Source organism: Pezoporus wallicus, unplaced genomic scaffold (genome assembly GCF_028554395.1).
Source record: "Pezoporus wallicus isolate ANWC-B61680 ecotype Strahan unplaced genomic scaffold, APGP_CSIRO_Pwel_v1 scaffold_7736, whole genome shotgun sequence".
Lineage (NCBI taxonomy): Eukaryota > Metazoa > Chordata > Aves > Psittaciformes > Psittacidae > Pezoporus > Pezoporus wallicus.
The window spans coordinates 956,741-972,535 of NW_026636574.1; the positions used below are offsets into that span (position 1 = coordinate 956,741).

A 15,795-nucleotide genomic window follows, 5' to 3' on the forward strand; every position below is an offset into this window, starting at 1 on the left:
GGGTTCCATCCCACCCTGTGCTCGGCGCCGCAGGGCGGATGGGGCTGCCTGCCCCTGCCCTCTGGGGATGTGTTTGCAGGCAGGGAGCTGCAGAGGAGCCGCTATCTCCAGCCCTGCGGAGGGGCCCTCGGCAATGCACATCCCCAGGCTCTCACCAGGCTCCCTGGAACCAGAGCTCAACCATCAGGTTCCACCAGGGAAGACGGAGCTCATGGTGCATTGTTTGAGGTGGTGAAGGCGGAATGGGAGCAATGGAACCTCGGGAGCACCGCAGCAAACTGCAGAGCAAGGGTTTAGGGTGTCAGGTGCTAACGCTGCAGGTACCGAGTCCTCCTGTGTCTGTGCTGATGGTTTCCTTCCATCATCAGCATCCTCAGGCCAGGGTCTTACCCGGTTTGTGTGGATGTGAATGGAATGAAACAAACATGAAATGAACGAATGGAAGCCTGTGACGGTGGAAGAGCAGAGCCCAGCATCGCAGCTGGGAGCATCCCTGCTGTCTTGGCTCCAGCAGCCGGGGCAGGAGGGTGAGAGCTGGGGTGAATCGTGCCCAGGGGAGCCGGTGCCGTGGCTGCGCAGGAGCTCCCTGACTCACACAACGCAAATGCCCTGCCTTGGGTTTTCACCCTGAGAAAGGCTCAAGCTGACCCTGGCAATCCCAAACCCCTCGGCCCGGCCTTCATCGGGTTTCGGCTCCGGGATAATGTTACCAGCTTAGCCCCGGCCAGCATCCTGCCTGGCCCAGTGCCGCCCCATCAGCTCTTCCTGGAGCAATCCCCACTGTCCCAGGACCACGCTGGTGCTCCCACCCCGAGGGATGGAGGGAGAAGGAAAGCCTCATGGCTGCGGTCGGCTCCATCACACCCACAAGGCACGTTACCTGGGTCCATGGGGCGGTGATGCCATGGGGATCCTGCCGGCTCCCACGGCTGCAATCTGCTGCAGAATTCCTGTGTCTGGAATGATGCTCTGTGGGCTCCATCACACTCGGGTCAAGCCCAGAGCCTGAACGAGGGCTGTGGAGCGAGCAGAAGGTCTGAGCACCCTCTCTGCTGAGCACATTTGTCCTGCTCAGCTCTGGGGAGCCAAATTGCTGCTCACTGGGATAAATGAGATAAGTTTGCATCTGCCTCCAGCACTGAGAGCTGCCGCAGGGAGGGTGTAATTGGGAACAATATTGCTATTGACACGGATGGTGCTTAACATCGGCTGTCCAAACCTGGCTGAGCACAATGGATGATGCTCAGCCCAGAGCTGGTCCAGGATGATGGCATTAGGAGGGCTCTGGGCAACGGCTACACCAGGGAGGAAATAGTTAATGGTGCTCACATCCTGATATGGAGGCACAAATCCTCTCTATGTGCCTCTGTGGGGACCGTTGGTGTGATCCCAGCGCTGCAGCCCCCCGTCCCCCCGGCTTCATCCTGCCTGCATCCCCCTGCCACAGCCCCCTGCCACCATGGAGGCCTATAGGGCAGGGTGCACACAGGGACCCACTGTGTCCATCCAGCCCCGGGGACGTGGGGAATGGCCCCGGCCACCTCAGGGGCCAGCCCCAGCCTCTGCCTCCACAGCTTCCTGAAGGGTGGATGGAAGAAGGGGAGCGGCTGCTGAGCTCAGCTCCCATCGGGCTCCCTCTGCTGACAGCCAGCCCTGGCCACCGCTGCACAACCGCTCTGTGCCGAGCCCTCGCCCCATCCTCCTGCTGCGGGGCCGCAGGAGCGCATCCATGTACCCGCGTGCATGGATAAAGGGGGTGTCTACAAATAAAAATGAACGATTTAATTCCTTTCCCTAAAAAAAGGATCCCTGACAAGGGCTTCACTGGGGGTCCTCACCAGTGAGGCGGGAGGTGGCTCCTGCATGGGAGCAGGGGAAACTGAGGCACGCGATGGTTGCATCCACAGCGGCTGAGCCCAGGAGGGGACCTGGCTGGGCTCAGCCCCGCGCCGTGGCCGCCAGCCCCGCTTCTCCCCACCGGGAACACCGCGCATGGGAAGGGCCATGGGAGGGCATCGGAGCAGCGCCCTGGCACCGTCACCACGGGGAGTCACCCGCTCGGGTGCCGGCGGATCAAGGGGGACGGCGGGAGAGCAGCTCCGGACGGCTGGGAAGCAGCAAGTCCTGGGGTGCGCAAGCAGCCGGTCCCAGTGTGTTGAGTGGTCACTGATGGGGTCCTGGCTTGGGCAGCCTCCGAGGCCGGGATGGCCATGGACATCGTGGGGTCCGGCCCGTCTGGGCTGTGCTTGCCCGGGGTCAGCAGCATCTCTTCTTGGGCTTGTCGCTGGGTGTGAGTTTGATGGAGTCAGTCAGGTAACTCTCAAAGATCCCTTTGTACTGGAAGAAAGAGAAGAGAAGAGAAAGGGTGAACGGGGCCAGCTCCGAGCCGGGCTGAGGGCCTGGGCAGCAGAGCTGCGGGTCTGATTCACTGCTGAGGACAAAACCTATGGAAAAGCCGCCTGGAGGAGCTCCCTTGGTGCGGGGACACGGAGGTCCCCATGGGACGGCCACTAGAGGACAGTGCTGGAGCGCTGCTCAGTGCCACACGTGGGAGAGCAAGGAGAAAGGGCAATCCTGGCTCCTTCCCAGCCGATTTAGGATCTATTTTAAGCACTCATTCGCTGGTGGGGTCTCTTCCCTGGGGCTCTCCCACGCGGTGGGGCAGGAGGATGCTCTGCACCGGAGGGTGGGCTCACCGTTGCCAGCGCCTGCTTTGCCAGGGTCTCAAAAGCCTCCGCGACATTGATGTTGTTCTTGGCGCTGACTTCGAAGTAAGGGATGTCCTTCTCCTTGCACCAGGCTGAGGCCGTCTCCTTGGATACCTGCGGGAAAGGAGGATGGAGCCACCTCGCAGCCCGGAGCGGAGCTGGTGGAGGGGACCCTGATGTCCACCCAGGCACTGCTGGGTGGACGCTGCAGTGCAGGCAGCTGAGATGCTTCATTCCTGGGCACAATCGCTGCTGCAAAGGGCAGCGGAAGGAAGGACTCTGCTTATTCCCTCCAAGAGGCAGCAGCACTGGGAGCTCAACAGCTCCTTGCCTGGGAGCCTGGGTTTCATGAGAGCATAGGGAGAAGCTTGGCTCTGCAGGGCAAGGACCAGCATTAGGGCACCAAGGTGTCCCAATCCACACACCCCACTCTCCTCCACCCGTACCTGCCGGTCGCAGAGGTCTATTTTGTTCCCCAGCACGACCATGGGGAAATCTTGCTCCCTTGGGATGACCTTCTCCAGAAAATCATCTCTCCAGTTGTCCAGGGACTCAAAGGACTCCCTGTCTGTCACGTCAAAAGCCAGCATGCAGCCATCCGAGCCTTTGTAAAAGGTTGACACCATGGATCGGAATCGCTCCTGTCCCCCTGTGTCCCAGATCTAGGGCAGAGAAGGGCACAGGTACAGACCCACGTCACAAGCCCTGTGCCATGGTAAGCTCAGGGGACTAGCTTCAGGAGGTGCTGAGCCCCTAAACTCAAGTGGGATTGCTCATGGATGCTGAAACTCAGGCTCTGTGAATCCAGCCCCGTGCCCCATGACCCTGATGGCACTTGGGGACATCAGGACACGGTGGGACACAGGGCTCCAGCCCCACTGCTCACCTGCAGCTTCAGGGAGGTGTTGTCCACCACGAGGACCTTGGTGAGGATGCTGGCACCCAGCGTGGTGCGGTAATCCTCATAGAACGTCTTGTGCACAAACTGGTGCAGGAGGGAGGTTTTGCCCACGCTGGTGGGAGGGAAGGGACAGAGAATCATGGAATGGTTTGGGTTGAAGGGACCTTAAAGCTCCTCCAGCTCCAGCCACAGGCAGGGACCCCTTCCACTGGAGCAGCTTGCTCCAACCCCTGTGTCCAACCTGGCCTTGAACACTGCCAGGGATGGGGCAGCCACAGCTTCTCTGGGCACCCTGTGCCAGCGCCTCACAGGGAAGAGCTTCTTCCTTATCTCCAACCTGAACTTGCCCTGTTCCAGTTTGAACCCATTGCCCCTTGTCCTATCGCTACAGCCCCCTGCAAAGCCAGGCTTAAGGGGCTGGCGGCAGCAAGGACAGGGGCTCCCCTGCGCTTCCCTCCCATTGCCGGCACCACCCCTTACCCCAGTGCTCCAATGATGATTATCTTCAGATCCACCTTCTTGCTGGCATCCATGGACAGACCCTGTGGGACAGGAGGGAGTCACGGAGCTGCAGGGATGGGGCCAGCTCCCACTGGCTCCCTAAGGCCTTTCCCTGCTCCCACCCTGACCATCCCCATGTCCACAACAAACCAGCACCATCCCATGCTCACATCCCAATGGTTTTGGGAGCAGAAACTCCCCGTGCTGCAGCCTGGGCCTGGCTCCTGAGGTGCCAGTGCACGTCCAGACACGCCACTGCTCCGCACCAGAGCACAGCATTGAGCTGCTCTCGGCGATTCCCTGCCTCTCCCTCTCCCTCGGAAGTGCCATCGCACCCCCGAAACCCGGCACACACCGGGGGGGGGGGGGGGGGGGGGGGGCTGTGAAAAAGCGCCTTTATTAAAGGAGTCCGGAATCCCCTGGGTGCCCCAGCACAGCCCAGGGATGCCGGGAGCACCCCGAAAGGCTCCCCCAAAGCCGCATCCCCATCCCTGGTGTCCCTCGCGCTCTGTGCCCGGCCATCCCTGGGGTCCAGCATCCTCCCGTGGTCCCTCCCGGCTGCCCTGTCCACGTTGGCTCCGCGCGGATGGAAACGCTGACAGCCTCATCCCTGCGTTTTTCCCGCATGCGTTGGCCAGCCCCGCGCTGTTCCCGCTTGGCACAGCCCCCCTGCCCGGGCTGTGGGGTCCAGGCTCTCCCGCTCCCCCCTCCCACCACATCCCGGCTGCGGGCATCATCCCCGGCGCGGGCAGCGCCCCGTGTCCCGGCACGCACAAACTTCCCACCCCGTGCGCCGGAGTTCCCGGAGCTTCACGCTCAAAATGGAGTTTCCCGGCCCGGTTTTCCCTGCCGGCGGCCGCTCCCCGCTCCCGTGCCCAGCCCCGGGGCCGCGGGGACGGAGGGCGCTGCGCTCACCTGCCGGGGCATCCGCGTGTGGGGTGGCCGGGGCTGCGGGCTCCGCTCCCGCGGGGAGGGGAGAGGCGAGGGAGGAGGATCCAGGGAAGGGTTTCCTGCCCGGGGAAGGCGGCTGCGGGGCCCCGGGCCGTGACATCAGCAGAAAGGGGCCGAGATGCAGCCGGAGCCGCGGGCGGGCGCTGGGGTTCCCGCAGGGCTCCCCCCGGACCCGGGATCGTTGAGGCCAGGACCCGCGGTCCTGCCCGGGGCGGGGGTGAGGGCTGAGCGGCCCCGCGGGAGCCACCCCGGGCCTTGCCCCCATAGGGATGGGATAAGAGGCTCTGGGAGCTGGGGACGGCTCGCGGCAGGAGCGAGGTGGGGCTGGGGTCTGGTCCCCAGAGGCGGGCAGCGGAGGGGCAGGTTCCCTTGGAGGGGGCTGTGGGCTCCGCGGCTCCTTTGGCCGGCAGCAGAGGGGCAGGGTGGAAGCAGGCGCATTCGCGGCCCCAGATTGTGCTTTGGCACCGGCTGCCCTCGGTTCTGTCGGGTTTTTCCCCTGAGCACCCCCAGTGGGACCCCGGGGGGATTCGCTGCTCTCGGCAGCACAAATCCTCCTGTTTCCCACGTGTGATTCCGGGACCTGTCTGGCCAGAAATGTCTGGTTTTATCCCCCACAGGGCAGGCGCTGGGAGGGGCTGGGATGAGCAGAAGCTCCTGAGCTGCTCTCACCGGTGGGTGGTGGGTGAAGGCTGGTGTTTCCCTGGAGCAGCTCTCTCCTGCTCCCTGTTTGCAGCCCGTTTCCATCGGGCTCCTTCACCTTTGCCCTTGCAGCCGGGCTCTGCTGTCCGACCTCTCCCCTGACTGCTTGTGCCCTCCTTCCTCTCCTTGTGCCCCTCCAAGGCCGGCGGGATGGAGGTTGCTCACCCGGTCAGATGATCGCATCCCTCCTCGCAGCCGGAGATGGGGTTTGCAGTTGCGTTGCTGAGCTGATGCCTGCAGCCACTTCTGCTTTTGGGCAGGAGGGGCTGCACCCAGCCCGGAGCCCAGCACCGGCTCCAGCTTCTGCTTGGGATCACAAGAAAAGGGATTTTCCCAAAGCTCCTGCTCTTGTCATTGCTCCTGGTGTGAGCGGCGCCCGGATGGAGGCAGCGGGAGCAGTGGTGGAGAGGAGGTGATGGCCAAGACTGCAAGCACAGTCCTGCAAGCACAGCTCCAATCCTGCCCTGGTGCTTCACCAAGTCAGCGCTTCTGAGGAACAAGAGCGTGGGTTTTGTGCCCTGTGACTATGGGGAAGACCTCGCAGCTGGGAGATGATGAACACAAGCTGGAGACTGCCACATCCTGAGGACAGGCTCATGTGGATGAGGAGAGAATGGGCAGTTCCCCGAGGCTTGCAGGGCCGTGACGGTGAGGGAAGGGGAAGAAAGCAAAAGGCATCGAAGGACTAAACTTCCATATGGATTTTCAGCCACATCTGCAGTCGGAGATGGGTTGCTCCCTATTGGAATGCTCAGTATTTGCTGTAGCAGCATCCCCTGAGCATCTATCATGTGTGGGTGTAGGGAGGCAAAGGATGCCCCAGACCTGCCAAGGTGACTCTGGATGTTCTGGGACCCCAACAGCATTGAGCAGTCCTGGTCGAGTCCAGGCCTGGAGGCACTGAGTGGTCCTTATGCTGAGGGAGCTGGGTGCTCCTTTGCTGCCTGCAGCTGTGGTGATGGGCTGGTGCCCAGCAGCACCTTGGTGTGCTAAGAGTTAAGCTCCAAGAGGGAGAGGAGACCTTTGTCCAGCAGCCCCAGCACCTTATCTTCCAGTGCTGCCTGGGGAGCGCGCAGCTGGGGTGAAGTCGATAGAGGAACCGGTTTCAGAAGCCATACGCTGGTCAGTGGCACAATCGATACCCTGAGTAAGGCAGAGATTTCCTCCTGTTGCAAACCACAGCATTTACAACCAGATCTCGATTTCCAGCACTCGGACCCAGCCCTAAAGCCTGCTCTGCTCTGGGGAGGATGCAGCAGCCCCAAAGGCAGGAAGAGGACCCTGACACCTCATCCTCAACTGCAGACACTGCAGGGCCTGGATTCAGTGTTGGATCTGGAGGCGCAGATAAAAATAACCCTGCTCTGTGCTTCCCTTTCTCTCTGCCTTCTGCGTGTGCCTCAGGGTGCATCACTCATGAGCTGTGATTGCTTCTGCTTTCTCCTGCATCCCTTGCACTGGCAGCGGGTCAGAGCAGCCCCCCCCCTTCCCCCCAGACACCCAGGGCCCCATTCCCTCCATAGCCCCTCAAAGCCCCCGACAACCCCCTTAACCCATCCCTATGGCAGAGCTGTGCAGCTGCTTTTCCATCTCCGGCTCCAAGCACCCACAGCCACGTTGTCTTTGTGAGCTCCCCAGAGGATCAGAGCAGATTTCACTGGAAATCACTGGTTGTTCCTGCAGGTTTGCGGCTCAGAAACAGCCCCAGGGCCTCTCCAGGCTCCTCATCACCTTCTGCTTTCTGCTCTACCTGGGCAAAGTGTCCTCTTCTGCCCATGTGGAAATCCCAGCCGAGGTTTGACCTTTCTGCTCCAGTCCTGCCCATCACAACACGAGCACGCCAGGGTTTGGTTTATGGAAGCTTTTATTGGCAAGTGCTTAAACCCCCCTCCAAGAGAAGCCGCAAAGCAGATCACAGCGATGCTGAAGGCATCCTCAGTGCGCAAGGACCCTCTGCTGCGCTCTCCAGCTGCAGCCCCCGGTGCCTTCATCACCTCCAGGCTCACCGATAGCCCCTGCCCTGCTGAGGCTCCGCTCCCATCCTGCCCCAGGGGTGCTCAGCCTTAGGGGACAGCGGGCGCCAGCCCCACTCGGTTGTTACCACGGTCGAAGACGGAGTAAAACTGGCGGATGAAGACATCACCCAAAATCCAGAGGGGCCCGGCGGGAGGGGGGATGTCCATGCCCTGGAAGCCGCTGGTGCAGAAGGCCATTCCATCGCTGTATTCCTGGAAGGAGAAGGGTAAAACCGGACACGCACCCGTATGGAAACACGTGGGAATGGTGACCGCGAGTCCCATGCACGGAGCATGGAGCTCGTCACCCACCGGCACGCTGGGAACTGGGGGTGCTGGAGCTGCGGCAGTACCATGAGGGTGTAGGCCTGGGCGCTGAGAGTGTAGGGCAGCCCATTGATGGTGAAGGTCACATCCGGCATCACGCTGAGGCTGCTGCACTCCACAGCGTACTGCAAAACCGCCCCAGCTCAGCGCTGCTGCCCCATAGGGCAAGGGGGGTCCCAGGGCTTTGCCCCCCTCCGCTCCCCACCACCGCTCTCACCTCGCCATCCACAGGAGTGGCACCAATAGAGCTTTGCAGTTCCTTTATGTCCTTGGTGGGACCCGTGATGAGCGACGTGCCCGTGTCCACGATGGCCTGACACCCGCTGGTGCAGAAAGTCACTGCCCCCCCGAGCTGGACGCTGGGGGAGGAGGAAGGAGGGAAGGAGCACGAAGGACTCATCCTGCTCCTGTGCCCCAGCCCAGCCCTTCCCTCCCTGCCCCGGACTCACTTGTCCAGCTGGATCTGCCAGTACCCTTGCTGGGTGACCGGCACCCAGTTGAGGGTCCCTGTGAAGCGGGAAGGGTCGAAGCCACCAAAGAGCAGTTCCCCTCCCAGGGATGATTCCGGGTTCCTGGAGGGAGGAGAAGGAGGATAAATGAGGGGTTTCCTCCCTTTTACTTTGCACACCTCATCCTAAAGAGGTTCATTTATCTCCACTTGCTTCCCACAAATGCTTTGGGTCATTCCTTGCTGCAGCCCGTGATGATCAGCACGGGACCGAAACAGAGCAGATTTAGGTTGGATCTAAGGCAGAAGCTCTTCCCTGTGAGGGTGCTGAGGCGCTGGCACAGGGTGCCCAGAGAAGCTGTGGCTGCCCCATCCCTGGCAGTGCTCAAGGCCAGGTTGGACACAGGGGCTTGGAGCAAGCTGCTCCAGTGGAAGGGTCCCTGCCCGTGGCAGGGGTTGGAGCTGGAGGAGCTTTAAGGTCCCTTCCACCCAACCCATCCCATGACTCCTCGAGGAAAATCCCTTCACTCTCCCCGTGACCCATTTTGCCTTTTGTCCCCCCAAAGCCACTCCCGGCTCTGAGCCGTGTCCCGGAGCAAAGCCGGCTCCGTACGCGCTCAGGTAGACGGAGAACATGGGCAGCTCCACCAGGTCCTGAGCCATCATGTTGTCGAAGACGGGGGTGACGCCCCCCACGGCCAGCGAGGGATAGGCCAGCCCCAGGATCCCGTCGAACGCAGCATCCACAAAGGCTTTCCCCGGCTCGCTGACGCTCTCGGCGAACTGCTGGTTGCTCACGGTGAGGCCCTCGACCTGCGGCGAGGAGGGGCAGCGGTGATGCCGAGCCTGTGGGCGAGCCCCGGGGACGTTGTGCAGAGCAGGAGGAGCCGAAGGTGACTCACGACCACTTGGTCGGCTCCGATGACCCCCGTCAAGCTGCCGGTGCCGTACTGGATGGAGAAGGGCGTCCCCACCACCTGGTACGTGCTGGATCGTGATGGCTGGAACTTGGCGTGCTGGGCTGGGGAAGGGACGGGAGCCATCAGTGGGAATGCTGTGTCTGCAGTGCCACAGTGCCCAGAGCCCTCCCCATGGCTGGTGGCAGCGACCAGACGTGGAGCAGAGTTTTCTCCCTCGAGTGTAAAGGGAGTCACAGTGGCAAGCGTTGGATCAGGGCTCTACCAAGACACAGTTCAGCATCTGGGGGCATTGCTCATGGTAGGAGAATGGACCAGAGCTGGGCTAAATCTGAACTTGGCAGTGCTCAAGGCCAGGTTGGACACAGGGGCTTGGAGCAAGCTGCTCCAGTGGAAGGGGTCCCTGCCCGTGGCAGGGGTTGGAGCTGGAGGAGCTTTGAGGTCCCTTCCAACCCAAACCATTCTATGGGTCTATGATGCTCTGTGCCTGCCTTGCCCCTGCCTCCGGCCCCTCGCTCACAAGCTGCATTGTGTGCTATCATCTTTGCTTGTTTGTTTAAAGGCTCTCCCAGCAGAATGGCCCAACGAGCACTTCCCCTATCTCCAGGCTGATGGTGCCGGGTCCCGCTCCTGTGATTTGCCGCCTGTGCCTGAGCAAACAACCCCGGGTCTGTGTTATCTGTGTGTGCCTTGGAGAGCTGGGCTGGGTGGGGAGGTCCCCCAAGATCCCTGCGTGCTGCTGACCCCATGGCCTCGCTGGGGTCACCCCACTGCAGGCTGGTCAGGGAGCCCCTACTCACCACAGGCTTTGCTGACGCAGTAGACGGAGGGCACCCAGAGGTTGGAGGAGCCGGTGTCAAAGACCACGGTGAAGTTCTGGGGGGGGGTCCCGATGGAGATCTGCCCAAAGTACTCCATCTAGCCCGGAGCGCAGCACAAAGCACCGTCAGCCATTGCCGCCCCGGGCAAAGGGGAGCCTGTGCTGGGATGTCTGGAGGGGATGGATGGGTTCAGTGTGGGGCATGGCTGGCACCAGGGCACTGCCTGGTCTGTCACAGCCACACGGTGCCAGGTGAACAAGTACTTAAGGGACAACAAGGCAGGATGGTTGGTGCAGGGGCTGTCACCTTCCTGCTGGGCTCCCAAGGAACCCTCATCACCGGGATGCAGAGAGTGGCAGGGACTTTTGGGACAGGACCTTCCTGCTGCTGGTGAATGGGATGGACCTGAAGTGGTCCTCTGTGATGGGGTGCTCTCTGATGCATGCGATGTGTGTTAGCTATGGGGGATCCCTCTCCTTGCTGTGTGCCTGCGGGCTCGGGGGGTGCACAGGCAGCTCGCGCCATGAATGTGCTCCCTTGTCCCTTGTCATCGCCACATTCCAAGGCACAAAGGCTCAGGCAGGAGCATGTCAGGACACTGCCTGCAGCGAGCTCTGTGAGCAGGAGGGAGCGTGGGGGGAGCCTTTGGGCATCGGGGACCGCCCTCGCGCACTAATGTGGTTTTGGGGCTCAGCCCCCCCAGCGCTCGGTGCTCACATCCAGGTAGTTGATGAGGGGCTCGTTGGTGTCCGTGAAGGCGGCGCAGTCCTCGCTGTAGTGCACCATGTCCAGCCTGTGCGCCTTCCAGAAGTGGGAGAGCTGCCCACGGTCCCGCAGCTGCTTCCGCAGGGAGCGCTGCCTCCTCAGCGTCACCCTGCGGGAGCCCCGCTCCTGGTCACCCACCCCAGTCCCTGTGCCCGCCCTGGGGGTCCCAGCACCGCCGGGATGCGGGTCCAGCATCCCCCACCACCGTGCTTTCTAACAGAGTGAGATGCAGGGATTTGATCTGCTTTAGGAGGCAGCAGATGGAGGGCAAAGCTGGCAGGAGAGCTCAGACACCCGGCGCTGGCCTGCTCGCAGCCATAACGTGGCCAGGAGCTCAATGTGACTGATGGGGAAGGACCTTCAGGCTGGGAGACGGGATGAGGGCCAAGGGGAGTTCACGCTGGTGTTTTCTGCCCTGTTTGCTTGCAGAGACCTCATCCTACAGACCTCATCCTGCAGACCTCATCCTACAGACCTCATCCTACAGACCTCATCCTGCAGCCACTGCTGCTGATGGGCCTGCTCAGGGGGATGGAGATGGCCACGGAGCCGCTGGACTGATGGGAGCAGAGAAGCAAAGCACCGCGTGGTCCCTGCATGGGTGCCCGTGCTGGGGGGCCTCGTCCATCACTGCCACGCAGGGCCCCTCCGAGAGCTCGGGAGCACCCTGGGGACCCCCCCTTACCTTTTCAAGCTGGTGGCCAGGGAGAGGCAGAGCACGGCGAGCAGGAGGAGGTGCCTCATCTCAGTGGCTTGGCAGCAGCGCCGGGCTCTGCGGCAGCGCCGCGGCGTTGCTCTTATACCAACATCACACCCCAGCCTCGGCGCGCGGCGATAACGCCCCTCTGCGAGTCAACACCGGGCTCTGGCAGCAGCAATGAATCACTGGCCACGGCCCAGGCGAGGCAGAGCGGGCGCTCCGGGGTCAAGTTTGCTTTAGTGGGCGAGGGGCTGGTGCTGGAGGAGCAGGGCAGCCTTCGGGGCGTGCGGGATGGAAGAGGATGGGGCTCCCATCCCGGCACCAGGCCCTCACCCTTCGCCGTCACTCAGCCCGGCTGAGCTGGTGGAATGCTTTGGGGGAGTGTTCCCCCTTTCCTTTGCCCTGCCCATGGCCGTGCGGGTGCCCCACATCCCAGCATAGGATCCCAGACTGGTTTGGGTTGGAAGCGTGTTACCCATTTCCCTCATAAGATGCAGTTGAATGTGCCAGCCTCCCTTCTTGTCCTCATCACATATTCGTGGAAGGGATTGAAACCCAAACCCTTCCTAAAACAAAAGCCATTGCAAGTGCCAAGATCAGCTGAAAGCAGCAAGTGGATTGTCACAGACATGGTTTATAAGCCAAAAATCCTGTAAGCAAATCCAGCCTGAAGGGTCGCTGGGCTTCGAAGATAAACGTGAGTGGGAGCTATAGGATAGACAAGCCAGTACTTGAAGCAAAATAGTTTATTTAGTGGAAAAAACCCAAATTGGATCATCATAATCTGCAGACTGGGGACAGTTGATTCAGCATTAAATTATGGAGATGAAAAAGTTTAGAAGCAGCAAATCTATTTTAACTTGGATTTAGCTCTTTTAAGTCATTTTGAACCCCAGACTCTTAGAGGTAAATCTGAATAGTCTTGTGGTGCTTCCAGGCAGCAGCGGTGCTAAAGTGTGTTTAAGGGGATGTCATAAAGGGGAGACTGAGATGAGCTCTGAGGCAGAAGCTCTTCCCTGTGAGGGTGCTGAGGCGCTGGCACAGGGTGCCCAGAGAAGCTGTGGCTGCCCCATCCCTGGCAGTGCTCAAGGCCAGGTTGGACACAGGGGCTTGGAGCAAGCTGCTCCAGTGGAAGGGGTCCCTGCCCGTGGCAGGGGTTGGAGCTGGAGGAGCTTTAAGGTCCCTTCCAGCCCAAGCCGTTCCACGATGCCATGATTCTGTGGTACCCATCCAGCTTTACACACTTGCCCTTGGACACGCTAGAAATAGGTTATGAAATAGGTTGTGCACCGTGTGTGGGAAACACGCCTCTCACCCCTTGGGCGCACGGTGCTTCACCCATTCCAAGAGCCTCCTTCCCGGGTCGAACTGTGCTACCTCTGCTCTTTTATTGCACTTCTTTAGCTCAGCCACTTCCACGATCAGCTCCGAGTGACTCAGATGGCGCCCGAGCAGCGCTTCTTGGCACCCCTGCCTGCTCTTTCACCACAGGCTTCTTCCACCTCCAAACCTCTTTATCCACCACTGGAAGAGCCAGCCCCTGCAGCAGCAGCACCCGCTTTCCAATACACACTGCAACCAGGCTTCACTTCAACGTTTACCTGTGGCACCGAAGCTGTGGGTGAAGCAGGAGGGACTGGGATGGAGGTGATGGATGATGCGGTCCCCATGGGCCCAGGGGATGAAAGGCAGAGATTGACCCGTGGTGGGGACCCATCAGGGGACCCCAGCTGAAGATGCAGCTCCCGGGGGTGAACCCACCACGAGGGGTACGTTGTGCTTCTCTCCTTGCCCTCGGGAAGTAGAGAGGGATTAATCCAGATGCTGGGAGTTCTCTGATTGCTGCTGCAGTGTGGTGGTGATGGAGGTGTTTAAGAACCAGCGTGCACTGTCCCCATGGGTCAGGAGCCCCTCAGTAAGGGGGGTCCCTTGCTTCTTGGCCCTATCCTGCCAAGGGAAGAAGTGCAGGAGAGGCCAAGCTGCTGCAGGGCATCTCCAGCACCAAAACAGCATCATAGTGTGAGAGCTGCAAAATCAGTTCCAATGGAACAGTGGTCCAGTGCTCCTCAGGTCTGCTGTGAACCCATGATACTGGGTCTGCTGCTCACATCCCACCGTTACAGAGCGATGCTGCAAGTTACTGCCTACCACAGAACACTCCCAGAAAGCAGAAAACTGGGCATGTGGAGGCCCTTTCAGTGCCAGCGGATGCCCCTTGGTGCCAGGCTCTGGGGTCATGCCCCTTATGACTTACAGTGTTTCACCCCTATAGAAGACTTCTACATGGAAGCACCCAGAGCAGTTTCTGCGTGGCTCTCTGCCCTTGGGACCACTTTGCTTCCATGGAGCTCAACTGCCTTCAGCACCAAGCTGCTGGAAGCTGGAGCAAGAAGGCGATGTGCCCACGGGGATGGAGCATCCCAGCCCCGGAGAAAAAGCGGCTGCAAAACAGCACAGAAACACCCAAATGTATTTAAATGAGGCAGTTGAAGCGTCATGGAACCTTGTGTGGGCTCGTTCTGCCATCGCCATGGGGGGAGAGCGAGACCGCATCCGGCACCGCTGGGCACGGCTGCAGCACCGGAGCCCTGCTTGGCCACCCAAAACCCTGGCCAAGCATCCCTAAGGCCAGCTCCCCCTAGTCCTGCAGGGAAGGGGAGGTGTGGGAAGCTCTTTACCCCCAGGTAAAGCACTGCTGGATATGGATTCATACGCAGTGCCTCATAGAGCAGAGGGGCTGTGCATCAGGATGGGAGCTGGGTTTGGTGCCCGCATCCGAGGGGTGGCTGCAGGCACACGTTGCTGAGCCTGAGCTTTAGCCTTAACCTGGGGCACCAAGGCCTGACTGGAATGGGACAAGAATAACCTGAGGCATTCCCATGGCTTTTCTTACCTTTAGATGGAGCGTGGACGTCTTGAATTCACTCCTCGGTACCCAAGCTTTGATTGCAACAGGGCATCGTGCTTGAGAACGGGTTAACGTGCTGGGGGCTGCAGGGAGGGAGGCTCGCAGCAGGGTACCTGATACAGCAAACAAGTGCATGTGCTGCCAGCGTCTCCCCAGCTGTTATCTTCAAACCAGACCCTTCAATATGCTCGTGCGTATCATCGCTTCCATCTCATGGCCCAGCTCAGCAAAGAAGCTGCTGCCACCGATAGCTGCATTTGGGTCTTCTTTTGCAATTTCCTTTTGAGCAGCTCGTCTCTCAGATTGCTATCAGCTGCAGCAGCACCTCCTGCCCCCCCATAGGCAGTGAGCCAGTTCAGACTGACAGGCTGAGAAGGATATCTGGGGACAGAGCAGTTCAATGAGGGAGAGGGGATATTCCAGCCAGAAGCAGGCTTTTAGCTTGGCACTCACCAAGCTCTTTGGGGAAGCGGAATTTCACAGGAGACTGGGGAGGATTGGATTCGTTACTGTTAGAAATGCAGAGGAAACGATGGAATCTGATCCAGAGGATGGATAATCCTTTGCTCTAATTATCAATCCATCTATCAGGCTATGAACCGTGTTATTACAGCTCCTTTAATCACCGTATCAAAGCTTTAGCTGAAGACTCCTCCTTGTGTAAACCATTTAGAAACTAAGTCTATAGGCACTGAGGGAAGATTTAGTGTTTTTTTTTGCTCACAAAATGAACACTCAATTCCTTTATTATAACTCTTTGTTATTGTGCACACAGGTGCCAAGGCAAGGGGCCCACTTCAGGCCCATGCCCCTGAACTTCAATAGGATTTAAGCACTCACCAAGTGAGTGTTTAAGCACCGTTTAAGCACCATTTAAGCACCATTAAATCCAAGGTGTCTCCGATGCTCCTGACCTTTCTGGCCGGAGCATGACCAGTGCAAGGGCCTGACACCAAACCTGTGGCCTCCTTTCGGTGGCTTTCTTCGATGGTGGGGTTATTTTTTATATTATAGCTACAAAATTTTCATGGATTACAAACCCCAGAAACGTGGGGGAGGATTAAAGTGAGAAGAATCAGTTCCCGTCATGGTCACCTTCAGCGCCGCGATGGAGCCCAGCACCTCCAGTCACGT

The 15,795-nt window shown here is 60.0% G+C and overlaps 2 protein-coding genes across 2 annotated transcripts; both read right to left on the reverse strand.

The window, feature by feature from the left end:
* Positions 1-2,134: 2,134 nt before the first annotated feature.
* Positions 2,135-5,124, reverse strand: RAB7B (RAB7B, member RAS oncogene family). Its single transcript, XM_057400583.1, has 6 exons — positions 5,026-5,124; positions 4,090-4,151; positions 3,595-3,721; positions 3,155-3,370; positions 2,697-2,822; positions 2,135-2,337 (listed from the first exon to the last, which is right to left on the reverse strand). Exons 1-6 carry the CDS (start codon positions 5,035-5,037, stop codon positions 2,257-2,259), a joined length of 624 nt encoding a protein of 207 aa, XP_057256566.1. The 5' UTR covers positions 5,038-5,124; the 3' UTR covers positions 2,135-2,256.
* A 2,597-nt stretch (positions 5,125-7,721) lies between these two features.
* Positions 7,722-11,920, reverse strand: CTSE (cathepsin E). The gene is made up of 9 exons (XM_057400584.1): positions 11,739-11,920; positions 11,006-11,162; positions 10,268-10,385; positions 9,453-9,571; positions 9,164-9,363; positions 8,552-8,674; positions 8,320-8,461; positions 8,129-8,227; positions 7,722-7,988 (listed from the first exon to the last, which is right to left on the reverse strand). The coding sequence occupies exons 1-9, from the start codon at positions 11,795-11,797 to the stop codon at positions 7,824-7,826; spliced, it is 1,182 nt and encodes a 393-aa protein (XP_057256567.1). The 5' UTR covers positions 11,798-11,920; the 3' UTR covers positions 7,722-7,823.
* Positions 11,921-15,795: the final 3,875 nt, after the last annotated feature.